The sequence below is a fragment of the Spermophilus citellus genome (genome assembly GCF_964194105.1).
Source record: "Spermophilus citellus genome assembly, chromosome: 5".
Classification (NCBI taxonomy): domain Eukaryota; kingdom Metazoa; phylum Chordata; class Mammalia; order Rodentia; family Sciuridae; genus Spermophilus; species Spermophilus citellus.
The window spans coordinates 82981521-83002870 of record NC_138186.1 but is presented as its reverse complement, the minus strand read 5'-3'; the positions used below and the strand labels follow the sequence as shown (position 1 = coordinate 83002870).

The 21350-nt window shown below is 32.3% G+C and overlaps 1 protein-coding gene across 3 annotated transcripts in view; it reads right to left on the bottom strand.

The window, feature by feature from the left end:
* Positions 1 to 19562: 19562 nt before the first annotated feature.
* The window catches only part of LOC308649911 (regulating synaptic membrane exocytosis protein 1-like), a gene marked incomplete at its 3' end in the record, with an annotated part of 191887 nt that continues 190099 nt past the window's right edge, over positions 19563 to 21350 (bottom strand). For all 3 annotated transcript variants that reach the window (XM_081295805.1, XM_081295806.1, XM_081295807.1), the window contains one exon: positions 19563 to 19637. In XM_081295805.1, the coding sequence (XP_081151931.1) occupies positions 19563 to 19637 (75 nt within the window). The remainder of the gene's footprint in view (positions 19638 to 21350) is intronic.

Sequence of the window (21350 nt, the reverse complement as noted above, 5' to 3'; positions counted from 1 at the left end):
CATAGGGAATAATTCTCTCAACACTAACAGAGAGCAGGAGTCAAAAAGATATATTAAGAACATCATAGGTAATTAATCAATGCCTGAGAAACCAATAGATCAATTTCTGTTTCTTTCTTAGAACACCTTCTCACTTTTAACTTTATCCTTTCTGAATTATCAAACTTATTTGCAATTATTTGGGGAATCTTCAAAGTATTTTTAAAAAATGTTTTGCCAATTTCTTTGCTTCAAAAATAAATGTCTTGCCATCTTTCCATTTATTATTATGGACTTGTAAATACTCTTTCCTTAAAGAACATCAAATTTTCACTCCTTTGACCTTTTATAAACATTCCAAATTGTCTCTGGATCAGAATTTGGCCCTTAAAATCAGAAGAGCTATAATATATGTGTAAGAAGTTATATTTAAAAACAATATGTTGATTGTGGAAAAATAAATACTAACTAAAATAAAAGCTTTAAGATAAAAAAATGCTGTAATAATGTACTATTGATGCTGTAATGGAATTTAGTGGATCCAACTGCACAATATCTCCAAAACACATGTCTCTAAGGAGATTATCCATCATTATGACCTACTTCCATAATCAGTTTTCTACCTTGATATTTTGCTTTAAAAGAGATGTGGAGGGCTGGGGGTGTGGCTCAAGCGGTAGCGCGCTCGCCTGGCATGCGTGCGGCCTGGGTTCGATCCTCAGCACCACATACCAACAAAGATGTTGTGTCCGCCGAGAACTAGAAAATAAATATTAAAAAGATTCTCTCTCTCTCACTCTCTCTCTTTAAAAAAAAAAAATTAAAAAAAAAAAAAAAGAGATGTGGAGATTATACAATTTATGGTTAGCCCCTCACAATGGTAGTATTGATAAAATATTGACCAAAAATATAATCAAACCTCAAAGAATAAGAATATGAATAAAGTAAGGTAAATAAGTTAAATATAAATATGAATAAGGTAAAATATGTTTCTCTCTGAAAAACAAAAAGAAACTCATATACCAAATAATAAATTCAGAAAGAAGTAGCTGGGGAAGAAGTAAAAAAATTTAAGCATATAAAATAATGAACTTTCTAAAATAGTCACCGAGCCAGAGTTGGGCTGCCACCAATATTGGTATGTACAGATAAAATAATTTCAAACTTCAAAGTAGCCAGCAAGATAACAAAGAAAAAAATATTTTTTTTCAAAATAGAAACAAAATCAAAACTTAAAAAATTTTAAAAATAAAAATCCACTAAGATAAAATAGTTTGTATTTTCCAAGACTCCAAATAATCTCATCCTGAAAAAAAAAAACTGTGTAGAAAACAAAACTCATAAAGGAGAAATCACAGAAAAGACACGTTACACTATTTGAACAGATATCATAAGTAACAAGCCATCTAGTTTACCAGTGAGTTTCCAGGACACATTTTGCTCATTATAATTCATGGATACGCCCTGAAACTATTTGGTCAGACAGCCCTAACATAGTTTGGATGCAGTAACCATTTTATTACAAATATTACAAGCTAAAAGAGCTGAATTGTCTATTCTTCAGTAGTTTTCAATGAATGAAAAAAATTTGGCTTAATAAATTTTAAGAGAAAAACAAATCAAAGAAGGGCCCAAATGCATTTGATGAGCAGTCTGGTCAAAGCTTACCTAGTTATTTCTGTTCTACTTAGAACCTGTCATTTGCAAGAAAACATGAATTTAAAGACCCTCATCACAACCAATGTAACTCCACATTATGTACAACCACAAAAGTGGGAAGTTATAGTCCATGTATGTATGTCAAAATACATTCTTACTGTCATGTATAACTAAAAAGAACAGATAAAAAATAAAAAATAAACATAATTTTCCAATACCAGAAATTTCTTACTGTTTTTATCTGCTTGATAGCTGTAAGAAGTAATGAAAGTGATCAAATTATGCTATATACATATATGAATATATTACAGTGAGCAATACCTTTATGTATATATCTATCTATCTATATATAAAGCACCAGTAGAGCAGAGAAACAGGAACAGCGAAAGGGAGGAGGGAAGGAGAAGAGGAAGTACTGGGGACTAAAGTGGAGCAAATTATACTCATGCATGTATGATTATGTTAAAATGAACCCCCATATTATGTATAATTTACTAATAAGTTATTTTAAAAAGTAATTTATAATAATATCCCAATTTTTACAAGAAAATTAAATCTGGAGAGGTAGTATTTTTTTTCCAGATCATAAAGCTCCAGTATGTCATTGTTCTCATGACCCCAAAAAAGGCCATCTCTTCTAACCAGTGAAATCATTCGCTTTATCACATAGTGAAATTTTTAGGCCATTTCTTAACACAGATTCACATGTTGTTGTGGTATTACGGAATATTGCAATATTTCACAGGTAATAATGCATGGACAGATCAGTATAAATAGTTACTTAACTTCTTGGTAAGTTCACATCAGCAAATGTTAACTTTTGAAAGATAATTTTAAAGCAAGACAGCTAAAGATCCACAGGCTTCCTGGAATTGAGAAGGTCAGACAAAAAATAATAAAAATAATTTTGAAGAAAACAATTTCAAACATGGGGAAAATATTTTTTAAAAATGTTCAAAGGCAGTAAATAAAATGAGAGCAACAACTATGCCTATGTTACAGAAACTAAAGAGTTAACCTGTTACAAAAATGATCTGGAATTACACACAATTTGGAAATATCAAAGATGGAATAGTATACTTACAAAGATTAAGACCTCAAAATGTATATGGTACTAAGGACAAAAAAGGAAGAAATATTTCCACATACACAAAAAATAGTGTATGGGTTTTGTTTTTGTTTCTGTAATTATTAATAGGTTCTGTTCAGTTTGGTTCATTTCAAAAATATTTATGGAGTTAAGTGTAATGCTATTAGTGTGGTGGGAAAGTAATTTAAGATAATAATCTATTTATTGTCCCTGGATTCTTAAAGCTATATTCAAATCAGGCCAACTCTTCTCTATTTCTTTGTTTCAGGGAATCTTTATAAAATACGACAGCAATGTGAATTTTATGAGAAGAATCCTGGAAGATGCCCCAGTCTTGAAGGAGAACAGGCAGTTGGAGGGATACCAAAAACTCTCTCATGCTACCTGGTGTTGGGTGTGAGGTGAAAGCTTTAAGGGAAGGGCTGAGTTGTGGGTACAGGGAAGCTGTGTATGGACAAATACAAATATAAAAAGAAAACAAGGAAAACTGAGGTTTAATTCTCTGTGTTGAAAGTAAACTGAGATTCCCTCCCTTGGTTTTCTTATAGCATTTGTTTTAAGACTTTTGTTTATTTACTTTAATGTGGTACTGAGGATTGAACCCAGTGCCTCACACATAGGAGGCAAGCCCTCTACTGCTGATCCACACCCCAGCTGCCCAGAATTATTTTCTTATTTGACAACACTCCCTTCTGAACATTTGTATTGGCACATCTTGATGACTCTTGCCATCAACCTAACAAGGATCTCCACACTCTAAGCTAAGTGTTAAAGGAATTGACCTTGGAAACTGCTCAACCCTCCACAAGACTTGAGAGAGAGATAGTCCAAGTGAGTAGCCAATCATTAGAAGAAGGTTGGACTTATACCTAAATCCAAACTCTCCAGGGTTCCCCACTCTCCTGCAAACTGCCTCAGTGGTCAACTCTGCAATATCACAAGGAATTCATATTATGCAGGAGGAGAAAAAGAGTGTAACAGCGATTACATATTGATGTTCTGTCATTAGGAATAACTCCTGCTAGTTCTAAAATGTTTAAGTATGTACATTCATGTTTGTATCATAGTTCATAATGAAATACTTAAAACATAATATTATTTTTAAGGCTTTCTGTGAATGCAAACCCCAAAAAAATCAGTTTCAAAAGAAGACATTGTGATATAAGAAATAATGGACGTGAATGATCCTCCAACTGTCATTGTTGGAAATTTTGTATTGCCTACTGTAAATTAGTTGACAATAATCCTACAGTTGAGAAAGATGCAGAAGACTAAATATTTGCTAAGCTCCAAATTAGTAGAATTAATTACAGAGTTCTTTCTGAAATAAATAGAAATAATGCAGAAAGTCTTATCACAAAAATCTATAGTAACTCATTAAGGAATAATATTATTTGAGTATATAAAATTCTATTTAATATTTGTAATTCATTAACCAAAAATCTAAATGGGGATTAAAAACTTTTTACAGAGCACCAACAAAACTAAATAAAGACAAACCCAAATATATGTAGCAAATTTAATCACATTGTAAGCCATCAACTTGACAGTGTACATTCAACTGACTTTAAAAGGATGGCAAAATTTCTGCATACATTAAGAATTTGGGTCACAGAATTCTAAAATTATGTTCTTTCTAAAAAAAGGTAAATTGAAATAAGGATGAAATCAGTTTATAATAATACTATACTTTGTTGATACTGTGCTACTTTATGAATGTCTAACAATTCAATGCCTGTAAGTCTTTTACTTTCAAACATGTGACTACCAAAGTTTGGAATTTAAGTGATTTGTTCCAATTAGTAATAAACAAATAGCCAAAAAGTGTATGAGTGCATGATTAAAAGCATTCATAAAACAGAAACTAGATTCCTTGCAAAACTTAAGAGAATGGTCTAAAACATTAAACTCTATGTCTTCCCATCTGTCATGCATGCACCATTCAGTACTGAGGTTGTTCCTATTTGAACATGATTAAACAGAAGGGCATGTGGGAACTTCGTGTTATTTTGCTCTAGTCAAGAATCTTCTAGAATAATGTGTGAGAAGAGAACTGTATATTCCTGTTACTTTTTGTAATATGAATAGACTGCAGAAGGAAATGCCAGAGGACACAGATTTGCTAAGAAAGTTCTAAACAGTAGCTAAAAAAAAAAAAAAAAAAAAAAAAAAAAAAAAAAAAAAAAAAAAAAAAGCTAAAGATTTTGTTTTAGGCAAGATACATGCTAAAATACAAAATTACATTTAGGGTTCCAAACACTGGAATTTCAAAAAAACAAAAAACTTAATTGAGGAAAACAAGTACAGAGAAGTGCCATTCATTCATTTATTCAAAGTTCACTGAATACTGGCTATATTTGAAGACTTCTGGTAAATGCTAAGCAAATCACCAGTAAAACACACACTACACTATCCAAGCAATTAAAACAAAATGAAGGAATTAATATTTGTTTCCAAGTAACATATGATATTTAACATTTCCTTTGGAATGTTATAAGCAGTATAGAATTTTTATAATAAGAATTTGTCTTAGAGAAAATTAACAAAACGATCTTATTTTTAAGTCAAAAGTTCTCAGGCAGGTGCCTTGAATTTTCAACAACATACTGTTAGCATTTTGACATATAGGAAATTACTATATTTCCCTGGCCTCACTTTTCACCTCTACCTATAAAGACTTTGACTTACAATAACTATTATGACTCCAGTGTGGATAAAATAATGCATGCTGGCAACTAATTTGCAGAACCTTTTGAAAGTGATATACTAATGTAAAAACAAATTATAAAAGTAGTCCTTTTATTGACTTACACTTACAAATTGTGCAAAAATAATTCCTTCATTTTTCTCCAATCATCACAATATCTTACTTCAGCAATGAAAAGTTACTGTTCGACACTGTGTTTAAATAATACAAAGTTTTTTTTCTTTTTAAAAGAATTGAATGGGGCAGGTGTTTAGCTCAGTGGTACAGCACTTGTGTACTATTCATAAAACCTTGGGTACAATTTCCAGCAAAGAAGGAGAAGGAGAAGGAGAAGGAGAAGGAGAAGGAGAAGGAGAAGGAGAATTATTATTAAAGAATTACTAGAAAAAATTACTGCCAGTATTCATTTGATGTTTGATATAGTAATATTTCAGAAAACATTCTCATATTAAAAACTGAACATATTATAGATTATATTATTTGTGTCTGTGTGTTTTATGATGAAATGATTTTTAAAAATGTCTTATATAAAGCCTTGTTGATGTAATACTAACTGCTAATTGAAAATCACTTCAAAACTTTGATATTTTCCCATTGCAGCAATAAGACCCAAACTTATTATTGGATTTCATCAATGGGCCAGACAACTCAGCAAGAGATTGCAGCATTAAGAACTTCAAGAGGAAAACGTCATTTGGTGCTACATAAGAATGAAATAAAAATACCAAAATAATTTTTGAAAATATTCACCAAAAAGTATTTTAAATTCTTTTTTGCTATCCATTCTAGAATAAAAATTTAAATTATTCATGTTGAATTTAGCATAAAGCCTAAGTAATTACATTGGGAGAATGGTTTTTATTCTGTATAAGGACTTACATTATTTGTTGAAAAGGCCAACCTTTTCAAAATTACTTATATAGAAGTTCAACTTGAATTCAATTTCAATTCAAGAATGCAATTTCCTAATCTTCCAAAGGCTATAAAAGTACAAAATAATAAAATCTAGATACATTCTGTAGAACAATGATGAATACGATTAAGAAGCTAAAAACTTGGGGAGAAAGTTTTGGAAAATATAGTACAGATTAAGAATCGGCTGAGTAAAACAATGATCAATTCACAATCCAACACAGACAAAAGAAAGCCTGAGAAGTAAAGGGGCCACCCAGTGATTCCTGGAGCAAGGATAAACAAGGGGTGTAGTGGATGAAAGCAAAGAGAGCCTATTTCAGCTGTGCCATGGCTCTGCATACTGCCCTATGGCTCCATATTTCATTCTTTTCATTACCTTTCCAAAGGCAAATACGACATACAAAGTCCAGCAGGGTGTTACCCAGTGGGCTTTTCAAGGTAGGAGGACTGTGCCAAACACTTACTTCTCAGTATTTATCACACATTTTTTGAGTCTTTATCAGGTATTGTTGTTGGCATTGGGAATAACACAGATACCAAAACAGTCTCCTTTTTTTTTTTTTTCATAAAGCTCACATGAACAAAGAAACAGCTATATATATATATATTTTTTTTTTTTCAGAAGGAAAGGACTATGGAGAAAAAATAAACATGGCAAATGGGAAATGATATTCTGTGGTAGAGAGGTGGCCACAATTTTATAAGGAGCAATTAGAGCTGCTTTGATAACATAGCGGTTGAGCAGAGACATGAAGAGAATTTGGGAGTGAGGAAGGAAAAGACTGTTTCAGGAGAAGAGCTATGCTAGGAACCCAAGGCAGGTTTTTGTTTAGTATACTCTAAGGACAGGAAGAACACAGAACAGAAGACAGAAGGCAGGTGGAGGAGTGGAGGGAAACAAGTGTATGTAAGTAACGGTCGCAGAATAATTGTAATGGTTTTAGTTTTTATTCTAAATGACATAGGAAGTTAGTAAAGGGGTTTGAATAGAGATTGTGGTATTGTCTGGTTTATACATTACAACAGTTATTTTAGCTGAGATTGGTTTTCGGGAATGGCTCAGAGATGTTGAGAGGCTGGAAGGATAGGCTACTATCCTTCAATGCAATAATTCAGACAAGATAGTGTCTTGGACCAGGCTGATAAAAGTATAAGTGATAAGAATTGCATCGTGAATATGTTGAAGGGAGATGTAACAGTTTCCTGATGGATTGGATACAAGACATGAAAAAGAGGGGGAAAAAAAGATGAGGTCAGGAGGTTTTCAAGATTTTTGGTTTGTGCATAATAAATAATGGAGTAGCCACTTACTGCAGTGAAGAAGTCTGGCACAATCTGGTCTGAATGGTAAAAAGAGGAGCAGGGTTTTGCACATGTTGCAGTTGAGATGCTTCTTGAATATCTGCTAATACATTGGACTGACAGGCTGAGGTTGTCCTGAAGTTCTGCTTTCTATTTACTAGAACAATCAGAACTCTGTCATAGATACTCAGAAACTCGGAGACTCCTGCATTGGCTCCAGAGAAGCATGATCCGCAAAACAACTGGAATGAAATGAATATCAATGTCCTGGATGGTGCTAGGAAAACAGCTGTAGGCAGGCAAGACAGGAGTGGTAGAGTGCAGTGACACAGAGCCAGAAGGATCAAGAGTCCATGCCCTGAACTCTCTGCTGCTTGACATCCTCCCAATGGTATTCTTACATTTTCTAAGAAATTGGCAGTTATGACTAATAGAAAACAAAAGCTTTCCTCTTTGTCTAAAACAAAAAATTCAAATGGATCAATCTCAAATTTCAGAGAAGAAACAATGGATGAAAATTACCTTTGAAAAAATGTTGGACTTTTTGGAGGCATCAGAACAAATGAGCTCTAAGAAACAGTCATATTATATAATATTAGAAAATTTTTGGAAAATGTTACATAAAAATGAAACCCTGCAATTATTATTTTTTTTAAAGAGAGAGGAAAGGGGGAGAGGGAGGGGCAGAGAGAGAGAGAGAGAGAGAGAGAGAGAGAGAGAGAGAGAGAGAGAGAATTTATTTATTTATTTAAGTTCTTGGCGGACACAACATCTTTGTTGGTATGTGGTGCTGAGGATGGAACCCGGGCCGCACGCATGCCAGGCGAGCACGCTACCGCTTGAGCCACATCCCCAGCCCAATTATTTTGAGGTATATTTCTTCCATCAAAACAGAATAATGTGTTTGTCTTTCTGATGATTTAAAACTCAGCTGAGAGGATGATCATGTAAGAACAACTTTGAGATTCTTCCCATATTTTTATTGGTGCATTATAACATATATATTCACATATTTATACACACACATATATGATGGTGGGATTCAGCGCTGGGATTTCTTTAAAAATATTAGTAATGGAAGTAAAGGTGAAGGAAAAAGTATGAGAAAAAAATTCCAGGAAATTCATTATAAACATAATTAAAGGAGAGGATCATGTAAAAAAGTGAGAAATGATGACTGAGGAGATAATCAACTTACTTGAAGAAAGATTCACCTTTAGTTCAAAAGAACACACCAAGAACATCAGTAAGACACTGACAATTAGCCATATCTTTGTACAACTTTTTCTTTTATCTTGAGGACAAAGAAACTTAAAAAAAAAAAACTCAAAACAGATTAATCAAAATTGCACTTTTAAAGAAACAATAGATGCATCAATTATATAATTTCTTTCTTTTAATCAATCTCTACTAACTTTTCTACACTATACTCACTAATTTATCATAATAGTCCAATTTTCATTCTTCATGAAAAATTGAAAATAAAAATACAGGAAAATATGGATATGGAAAATGAAATATGTTTACATTGTAAGGGCTGGAGAATAGTGGGGGTTTTTTGGTAGGGGGAGGAATGAATGGGGTTTGACCACTGAGCCACATCCCCAGCCCTATTTTGTATTTAATTTAGAGACAGGGTCTCATTGAGTTGCTTAGTGCCTTGCTTTTGCTGAGGCTGGCTTTGAACTCAGAATCCTGCTGTCTCAGCCTCCTTAGCGGCTGGGATCACAGGTATGCACCACCACACCAGGCTTGAAGGACAGTGTTTTAACTCCTCCATCTCTAGAAAAAGAAAGCTCTCTTAAAGAAAAATAAGAGAACACATTATACTTCATAGAAATGAAAGACTGAGTCAGGTGAGTATTGAAGTTTCCTAAATAGCTCAGTGCCAACTGTGTGGTTCAAGAAGAGTAATTACAAAACTACTGAACTGGGCTGGTGCCCCAGGAATTCCTAAGGCTGCTGTGGAATCTGTGGAATCTCTGACATTAACTGCACAGGAATTATGCTTTCCAATCTAGTGTTTGAGAAAGGCATACTTAATAAACATTACTTAATTATTGATATTAACATTTAACACACTTATAAAAGAAGAGAACCTCTTCTTTTTCTTTCTTTTTTTTTGTACTGGAGATTGAACACAGGTGTGCTTTGCCACTGAGCTACAATCCCAGCCTTTTTTTTTTTTAATGTTTATTTTGAGATAGGGTTTTGTTAAGTTGCTGAGGCTGGCCTTAAACTTGTGATCCTCCTACATCAGCCTCCTGAGTCACTGGATTACAAGTGTGCACCATCACACTCCTTTAATTAACAGTTTATTTCAATAACTATGAATTGGGTGAATATTGTTTGACAAGAAATATGTTCATCATTAATTATTCAAGGATGTATTTAGTATTTCCATGCCTTCAAAAATTTTATAAGCCAAGGCTACACATGAAGAAATGTAAAAGGTGCAGTAAGACCTAGCTGCCTGAGATGCTCAGGGTCTTGGTCTTTGGTAGACAGTTCTTCATCAATAGGAAAAAATAACACTGAAAGAAAGTAAAGAAATGCATGAAAATATAAAAAAGCAGTACATATTCAGGGAACTTGTCAATTATTGTTAGATGGCAACTTAATCCAATCTATATTTGAAGCATAAATATTATGTGAACTTCTTTAAATTGTTCTCTGATATTTAATCACACTTTAGGCATCTCCAGCAACTCTAAATTTTAAGAGAACTAAAATATATAGATCTCAGAAGATACAGCCTTACAAGGAACAATCATACATTAGTATGACACATAAATCTAATAAGTAATAATAATAAAAATTAAAGTCTTATCAAGTCTAAAAGTAAAGTATGGCAACAAAACAAGGAAAATATCTAAGAATTAGAATAAAATTAAAACCAAAAACTTTGTGGTCATGTATCCCAAACACCACTCCAAGGCTTGATTTGATACTTCCCCTAGAAATTTTTTTGACTTAAAGTACATCATGAGTATCTTTTCTTTGTGATTTCATACATAGTTTGGCTTGTACCCCACTTCCCCCCAAAAAATGTTAAGTGTACTCCTGGCTCAGTGACTCATATGGCTGGTCTTCATCTTTCTATGTAGTTTAAAGGACACAAACATTTTCAAATACCCTATAACTTACTAAAGAGTCACAGGGCATAGTATTTTTCCCATGGAAAACTTCATTTTCTACTTTTACCCATATTATTAGCTACAAAAGCATTTTATTGGTCAATATAAACATTTGACTGATTTGTATGAAAATTAAATCTTTTACAATACAGATGGTTATAAACTAATTCAAAAATTTATTTTTCCAACATTATAAAGCAAAATATTTGCTGTTGAAATATATGTATGCAAATATTACATATACATATTACTCAACAATAAAATTAATTTTTCAATTAATAAATTTATTTATTAAATGCTAGCAAAGCATAAAAACAAGTACTACTTCAGATCTAGATATCTAACTTAAAGTTATGGTGGTACAATTTAGAACATGTTTTTTTTTTTAATTTAAAGTATCTGGAAAACTACTCTAATAAATATAAAATATATACTGCAAAATTTTTTCAATTTTTAAAAAAATCCTCAAAACTGATATTATAAAAGGTCATGGTCATAGACTGGTCCTTTATAAGCAAATAGGCATAAAATGTTTGTGGAACTAAAAGATTTGAGTAGAAATGTTGGTTGAATTACCAGTCATCATCCTGCATACTAACAGGGATTTCTAGTGAATTCTATTTATTTTTTAATATAGCATACCAAAAAATTATTATTCATCAATTTAGCATTATATTATACAAGTACACACATATATAAATGCACAATTTTAAGATGAATTCATTAATAAATTTATGAAAGAAAGGATTTCTTATACACACATTATATCAAACATAGAATTTAACATAGTCAAGATAAAATAAAAATCCTTGAATAAATGAATGAATGAGTGCATGTTACCTAGGGAAAGACTTTGCTCTTCATTATCATAATTAATTTTCATGGCTGCTTGGTTAAACAAAAGTGAACTTGGTGATTAAATGCAATTGATTTTTCCTGAATACTAAACAACTTTCATATTAAATCGATCAAAAAGCACTTTGCCATGAATCACCAGCAAAACTGCATTTATGGAAAAGATTGAGATAGTAATTTTGAAAGAAAAATTATCATATAGAGATATATATAAGACTCCTGATAAGAGAAAAACCTACACATAAAGAAACAAATAAAAATGAATAAGCAAATTAATAAATCAACACAGGACCATGAAGAGTCTATTTGAATAGCATTTCCAATGTAATGATATTAGAAGGTCTGTGAATATTTCCTAAACAAAAGGGTCAAAACTGATAAAGATTAGGGTTTAAAGCAGCCATTTAAAGTCTCCGGAAATTGTCCAAAGTGTATGTAGCACATGGAAAAACATTAAAGGAACTCCCCAAATTTCCACACAACAGCAAGAGTCTGTTGCACTGAACCACAATCAGTTCCCTTTCTTCTCCCCTCTCAGATCAGCAAGATGGAAGCTCCACTCTAGGTGGTTGTACCAAAGAACTCCCTCCTCCCAGTTTTGCCTGTTGATTGCAATGGCCCCTCCTACAGAGGCACAACAACATTTTTCACCCCACATCCAGCAGAAGCTCTACTATAGGCAGTGCAACTAAGTGGCCAGGACTCTTCCTCCACTCAGCTGCTGCTCTCAGGGTTGAAGCTCTCTGTTAGGTGTGGCAAGGTAAGATAACTGGACCCTAATCATACTCATGCCAGCATGATTATAGTGTGGAGGTTCTGTGCCAGGAAAGGCTAGCCAAGAAGACCAGGAACTACTCATTCTAATTAGTGCCTCACACATATAGCAGAACTGTCTATCAAAGAGAAAGAGGTTGCTGTCTCTATACCCAGGATAAGATGGGGTGCAAAGGTTCTGACCAGGAGAGGCAGGTCATAAGAAGAGAAAAATCTCTGTAGCTTTCCCAAAGGATACTGGCTTCATTTGAAACAGAGGTTCAGAAAATTCTAAGGTTTTAGCATTGTCACAAACACCGGAGATTCTGTTGGTGATTAGTTAAGAGGAGGCTAAGAAGCAATAAGTGAAAAAGTAGACACGCTAGATGTTAAAGAGAAGGAACTAGGGAGATAGCCAGCTAAGACAAGAGATAGCCAGGAAATGGAGCAGGATTTGAAGACTGTTCAAAATTACCCCTGCAAAGGGATTCAAATTTAATTAACTGATTACTGAGTTATTTATACCCAGAGAATTATTGAAAATAATATAAGAATTGGCTAAGTGCACAATAGGTAAATTATGGAATCAACAGATGAATGGTTTAAGAAACCGTGGTGTGTGTGTGTGTGTGTGTGTGTGTGTGTATACACCAATTTACACACACACACACACCACACCACACACACACACACACACACACACACACACAAATGGAGTTCTACTCAGCCATTAAGGGCATTTGCCAGTAAATGGATGGAAATGGAGACTATCATGCCAAGTGAATTTAGCCAAATTCAGAAACTCAACGGACAGATGTTTTCTCATATGTGGGAGCTAGAGTAAAATAAAGAAAAGGGAGGAAGGAATAACAAGATTATATAAAGCATCAATCAAATGTAAATGAATAGAGAGTAAAAAGGAAGTCTAGTAGAGGAAGGAGAATGGGAGAGGAGGGAGAGGGGAGAATCATGAACTGAAATTGATTTCCATGTATGTATAAGTTTGTTGGGATGAATTCAACTACTATGTATATCTAACTATAAAGCTCTAATAATAATAAAAAGGATATATAATCATATATGAAAAAAGTGGCTAAGTAATTAGTGGAGACTAACAGTTGGAGTGACACTAGCAGAGGCCTCTAGAGGTTTAATAGGGGGAGAGCGAAAGAAAAACATAGAGTGGTTTAAAAACAAAACAAGCAAAACAAAACTGTTTTCACTGATGGAGAATAGATCAGAGTGATGTGTGCACCCTAAGGTTGTGGCCGACACCAGAGGCTGTGCACTGTGAGGGCAAAGAGATTTCACTAAAAAGGCACAGCCAGCTCCTAAACCAATGAAGAATCAGCAAAGAGAAATAAGTTCTAGTGGTAAAGATAGAGGTTATTGTGCAGGTTTGAAAAATCCTCAAATTTTATTTTAAAAAAGTTATCTATACATGTAAGAAATTGAATGAACTCCATGTAGAAAAAAGCACAGAGTTCCATACCCAGACACAGTTTCATAGGGCATATGGAAAGACAGAAGTTATTAAAACAGCATATATTCAATATGTACAAGGTAATCTCAGTAAAATTAACTGCTGGTGTCTCATAAATAAACAATGGAGCCCATAAGGCAGTGATGTGACATATTTAATGTGAAAGAAGAAAACACTTGTCTACCAAGAATCCTATATCCAGCAAGTTTATTTTCAAAATTGAAGATTAAATAAGGGCTTTCCAAGATAAATAAAAGCTGACATAATTCACTGCTGGAAGATCCAATTCAAAGTTCAAAGTGACACCAGACAATTTTGTGAATCTTCATAAAAGGAAAAAAACAAAACAAAGAACAGTGGTAAAGATAATTATGTAGATAAGTACAGAAGTATAATTTTATGTTCCTCTTCTTTTGTTCACGTAAATGATTTTTTAATATTGCACAAAACTATAGTCATATGAGTATTACTAAGCCTATAACACACAGAAATAAAACATATTTGACAATAACAGGATAAATGAAGTGGGTGGGAGCAATGTTTAGGAGTGAGGGGAAGACAAAACATGGTAGCTTGAATCTACAGGGAAAACAAATGAAGAGAACCAAAATTAATAAATACAAATTTAATAAAACTTTTGACCCTGAAATACGTACTTGTTCTCATTTCTCCTCTCAACTTCTTTAAAAGACTCACATTAGATAATGTAATAATTGTGCCAATGTGTTGTTTGCCTTTTATATAATTTAGGATTAGTATATATAAGAAGAAAAGCAACACAGAAGGGGGGGGGGAGAGGAACAAGTCATATAGAATTAATTAACCTTCTGTCCCTCCCAGAAATGAAGGTAGTGCAAATGTGAAGCAGATTCATGTCAGTCAGATGTATACTGAAAACCCCAAAGCTATTAGAAAAATAACAAAACATATACTGAAAAAAAATCACTGAAAGTACTAAAATATGAATAGAAAGTACTAATATCATGATAAAGAAAGCAGTAAAGAAGGAATGGAGGAACAAAAACCGAACCCAAATAGTGAAAATAGAAACAAACAAAACTATGTCAATAAGGAAATTAATGTAAATGCATTAAAGAATCCACTCAGCTTGTCAGACTAGATAAACAAAACATCAAAATAAAACAAACAATAGACAAAAGTCTTACAGGAGATATACTTTTAGGTTCAAAGTTGGCAATAAGATAAAATTATAAGTCTGGAAAAAAAACACCATTTAAACAGCAACCTTAAGGGAGTGGAATGGCTCTACCACTGTCAGTAAAATGGGCCTGTGACTATACTATATTTTCCACTAAGGGCAACACTGATAGAAAATGTATTTATTGAAGAAATATGTTGCATGGTAAGCATCAGGGATATACTATAAGTTGGGTAGCAAATGACAGAAATCCGATTGTTGGTCTTTATGTGTTTATGTCTTACTGCTAGAGAAAATATCTTATGCACCCTGAAAGACAGCCTTTTAAGGTATGGATCTAACTTTCTGTGTTAATTTTGTACCTTTGGCTCAGAGGTAAAACTGAACTTGCTAGTTCTCTTTGTGAGTTTAAAAAAACTGTCTTTTCAATCAGAGATAAAATTCTCTTTGTTTGCACTCTAGGAATAATTAGTCCATACAGGTACTAGATTCCAAGTAATATTAAATTTCACAGAGCTTCTGACCTGATTGATTTATATAGATTAATAATAATTTATGTAATTCAAATTTAGGAAAATAATAAACAGAGAAGAAACTGAACTATTCCATGAAATTTCTAACCAATAAAGCATTTTATGTAAGAATATAAATCCACTAAGTCAAAGTGAATCTTGGGAGGTATCAAAGTAGCTTGATAATTTTGGATTAAAGTGGCTTTGTGAAAACCACAATGAGATATCACTTCATTTCACATGCAACATGATGGTTATTAATCAAAATGACAGATAATAGCAAGTATTGATAAAAAAATGTGGAGGAATTGGATCTCTTATTATCGCTGGAGGCTGCTTGAGAAAGCAATTTGGCAGTTTCTCAAAATATTAAACATGGAGTCATCACATGACCAGGAAATTCCACTGCTAGGTGTTTAAATAAGAGATGTGACAATTCATACTCACAAAAATATTAGGAAGATTGTCCACAGTCTAATCTTAAGCTCTGGAAAGCTGATCCTACCACAGCCCTTTTCTTATCTTAGAAAAGGCTCATTTTCTATAGCCTGATGAATTTCTTATCCCTACTATGGATTCTTTTCACACTAATTTGTGAAATCATTATTTCTTGAAACAGACTTTATAACTATTAGAAATGAAGGAGGAAAAAAACATACTAACCAGGCCTATAAACGTCCTAACCATTACTGAATATCAGCAAATATTTCCAAAATAGTAATGTTAAATGCAAGAGATTAAAATTCCTTGAAAAACAGTGTAGCAAATTCTGAAAGCACATTTGTAATTAAAATTTCACAGCTTTCTGACTTATCTTGCATAACAGTTTTTTTCAACTTGATGTTTTATTCCCCTCTAGGATAAGCACAACAAAACCAAACAAAACACCTTGAGAAATCTAATCAACCAAATTGCCTAATGAAAGTTCTCCTCTTGATGCATACGAACACTTTTTATTGATATATTTATCTAAATTTATGCACTTTTATATATAGGTCTAGGTATGGAATATCTTTAGGGGAAGAATCTCTAAGAAAAATTCTTCCAGAGAAATCCATTCAAGTATCTAGAAGAAAAAAAGAAAACATGAAGGTGGGTCCAGATAAATCTTAAAATCACTTTTTTGAGTGAGGAAAGGTTGTAAATTACTACCATATGCTTAGCCACGCTATGGACTAAATATGAATAACTGAGGAGATTTTTCATAATAATAATAAATATTTAATGCAATCATTCAAATCATATTTTAAAATAGTTATGCTTCTGCTGATTTGCTTGTATTTATTTAATCCTAGCAAGAGGAAAAAAAAATTATTACTTTGATTTTTTTTAAGAGCAGAGTCTATAAAGGGGAGATTTTTATGTTGTTAAAAATCAACCATCTCACAGATAGTACCATATGAAAAGGATAGTTTCACACTCAGCTGTTATTGTTTAATTCCATTCAAAACTTACCTTTTGTAAGTATTTTAAAAATAAAAATACATTTTGTTTCATTAACATAATATTTAACATAATTTTTAAGAGCAACACTAATGAAAAGTTATAAGGGTTCAGATATAAAATTGTGAGTTTGTAAATATAATGCCTCATTACCTTGATATAAAATAGCATTTTTACACATACTTTAAAAACCTTATGTATGTATAACTTTCACATTTTGAAAGTATAAGAAAATTGTTGGGTGTTTTTATTTTTCAGAGTGAGGCTGGCATTTATTATAAAATGTTCTTTAAAATCCTGACACTTCTTGTGAAAATATGAATAAATTAAAAATGTACCAAATTCATTTTAGTTACTATATTCAAACTAATCCATCCCACTCAAAATAAATTAATAACAATAGAAATTTATGGGAAATCCCAAAGGAATTGAATTTGGATGATTCAATTCCACAGACTTACTATGGAAAAGTGTTAATGGTATCAAGGGAGCTATCTAAATTCAATCCTCTGCCACCAAATAGAGTCTAACAAAGATAAAAGCAGCAGAAACAGGCTATGGGGAATTTTAAAGTATCTGTACATATTTAGGCTGAAAGATGGGTTTCAATGAAATAAAATATAATCATAATTTTACCAATAAGACTATAAACATATACAAAATAATTTCCTGTTAAAACCTATCATACACAACCATTTCAAAGTGATTCATTATAATAGCCATTTTCTTTATAAAAAATAGTCCATAATCTTCTAATTTATTATTAGACAAGATTTAGACTAAGATGAAATTTTAGAGCAAAATACTGTTGACTAAAAAATATGACAATGAACACTTCACTGGACTTAATAAAAAATATTTATACATTGGCCTTTCTTAGGCTTTCTCTAGAATTTTAATCACATTTCTTCTCCAAGTTAACAAACCAAGAAGAACTCATTATTGTTTTATTGATCAAGATGAATATTGGTTTTGGAAAAGTTTTAAACATCCTTTTTCTTCTTCCCTTTTCAAACACACACACACACACACACACACACACACACACACACACGAACACACCTTCCTGCAAATCATAATGTGACAACCAAAAATAAAAGTGCTCAGAGGAAGTAGGAAAGGACTGGCAATTGGTACTTTAATACTCTGTTATTTCTTTAACAATTCCAAGGCAAAATCTGACTTTGGTTTCCTTGGACTAGAAAGGCAATTCATTGAAGAATTGCCTCAATAGGCTCAAAAAGTTTTAAAATAAATTATGACTGAGTACTAAAAGTAGTATATACATGCAATTTCACCAAAGTGATGAAAATAATTGAATGTGAGTATATTGCATATAATCTTTCCATTCTATTTTTAGTCTGAGAACCACCAAATCCACCAGAATTCTCATTATGCAGTTAGTGATTGTAACAAGCACCAACCACCTTCCCACAGGGGAAGTCCTATAAAAGGACAGCAAGTCTGGCCAGCCCTTCAGGAGTGCACAATGATAGCATTGTTATTTACTTACACTTCTATTCTTTAAATGAACTTAAAATCATCCACATTTCAAATTTAGACTCATCTAAAGTAACAATAATTATGAAACTCCAGGTATAAAATTCTAGTTATATTTTTTCTATTACAGTATATTATTATATGAAAGTAATATCTCCTAAATATTCCCACATACTACCAATACTACAGGCAAAATATTTAGTGAAAACAGATTACCCTATATAATTTGTTAAACTGATTTCTTTTTCATAGAAAAAAACTGATGAACATATATTAGCATGGAATTTAAAAACACAGATTAATTTTCAGTGTAATGTCATGCTTGCTAATTATGCACTGTAGTACATCATTTGAGCTTTAAAAATATGAACAAAGGCAGTTGAGTTGACATGTGAACTGAAATACTCAGTGCTTCAGTCTCATAGTGGAAGACTAATGAGTTGTGAGGAAGTTATAATTTACACCAAATGAAGATATAAAGAGTATATACAAAGGAGAGACTGACTGAAGATTCCCCTTGGGTCCTATCTTCCCAAGAACAAAGAGCCTTTGTGGTTTCTATAGTGGATAAGAGTTAAAAGTGACCTCTGGTTCCCCTAAGAAGTGATTTCTATGCATGGAGAGGAAAAAAATGGGGGGATGTGGTTCAATATTATAATTCTGCTACGTATGTTCATAAGAAAATAATTTTATCTTGATATCTTGATTTGAATTTGATCCATTTTCTATATTGTCAGTATAACCCATTCATTCTATAATAATGTTTCAAATCACCTGCCTTTGCATCTAATCAGTGTTCAGAAAGGTAAAGCCCATTTTAGTTTATTGTTCCTGAAAGCAGATGGAATAATTCTCAAAGCTAAATGAGCTAAAAAGACAAATGAGCTCATAATGATATACTATATTAAAATTTCACTGTCCTCATGAACTCAAATAACCCAGACTTTACATATTAATGTAATATTCTGTCATGTTCATCTTTTTATTTTCAGGAGAACAGGGAATGAATTCTTCCCAGCATTTAATTTCTTTGTGAAACATAGTAACTAACAATAGTAAGTGCAACATTCACTTAATAAAATTCACAACAATATAATAACAAATGATAGAAAAGAAAGCATGGATTCTAACCACTTTGTCCTCCTTTGGGAAAGCATCCAAGGAAGCAGAGTAGAGAGAGAAGAAAAAGAAGAAGAGAAAAAACAAAATGAGCCATATATTAATAAATTGGTTTTAATGAAACAATTATGTATTTCTTCAAAGTGTTAAAATAGTATTTTGAAAAGGAAATCTTTCATTTAAAAATTCACACATGAATCCTATTCTACATTAGATACAAAAATTGGGCACAATAATTTCCTAAATTTGTAGAATCAAGATTATAAATCCAGTTTTAAAATATTCTTCAAAAGTTAATTTACTACATATTAGCTTACTATGGAAAGTAAATATTTTCTTAAAATGCATATAATTGTACTAAATAATTTTATCAAGTTAATGTTAAAATGTGTATAGTCATAATTTAGAGAAATATAAGAGTGGGAGATGTTTTAAAAAGCAAAAACAAAAATGTGAAGAGAAATATGTTAACTATTTTAGCCATAAATTATTTCAAAAGCAACATTTATGTCATAGGAAAACAACTTCATACACTTTTTTTTTTTTGGTCTTATGTTCAAGAGAAAAAAAATCTAAATGGAGCTTTTAAAAATTTTGTTTCTTTAACTATTTTTTCCCAAGTTTAGATGTTTTTTAAAGACAGATGAACTGCAGCAGGCTAAGGGTGAATGTCCTCCTCAACATTTTAAAAACTTCCTTGCTCAGTTTTCTTTAAAAACCCTCTCCCTTTTAAAACCTGTGTTTGACCTTGATGATTTCAATATATCGGTACTTAACTGGATTGCTACTGGCTTGCCTCAAACCTAAGATGGAAAGTTAAAAGCACTCAACAGCTGTGGGGGCTCAGCCAGCACTAACACTGCTGGATTATATCTCACCCCTCACTGCCAGCACCTTTTTAGACTGAACAGTGTTAAGCATTTTGATTACTGCTTCATGGTCTCACCTGTGAGAATTCATTTCAAAGTATATGTTTAAAAACACCAGAAAGGGGAAAATTAACAAATAAATCTGGTGTACTTTATATGTGCCAGACAAAATCTTAATATACAAGCTTGTTCTGGTCAGGCTTTAAGGTGGCATATGAGGATTAACTGTAGCACATCACTTTTAGGAGGGGAAAAAAATAAAACTTAAGTATTCACAAGAATTGAACCTAAAGAAACATTAGGTATAGTATAAAGACATGAACTTAATTATTTTTATTTCATTCTCATAAGAACCAAACAAGGTACTATTACTATCCAGTTTTATAGATAAACTATTGTTCAGAGGAATTATCTCCCCAAAGCAACAAAGATAATCATTGTCTTCCCTTAAAATATAAAATATGTCTACTACACTCAGTGCTATAATTCCATTGGAAGAGATTTTAGAATATGCTTCTTAAAACTCAGATTTACCAAAGAATACAACATCAATTGGGAGACTTGTTTGAATTTTATCTGGAATTTTCCAAATTAGAAAACTATTAAGAGGGCTTACAGCTTTCATAAAATATAATTTTATATTACATTAAATTCTATACATGATTAGATAATGTGGGAAATTCTTCCAAGAAACACTGGGAATTCTTGGTCTATGATTATTATAATAGTCGTATATTATTCTGCAGCCAACTCACTGAAATTTCTCTATTAATAATTCCATTGTATTAACATAGGGAATATGACAAACTACATTCAAATATATTCTAATCTAAATACTTGTTAGAATTAGTCTAGAATTTCTTAATTA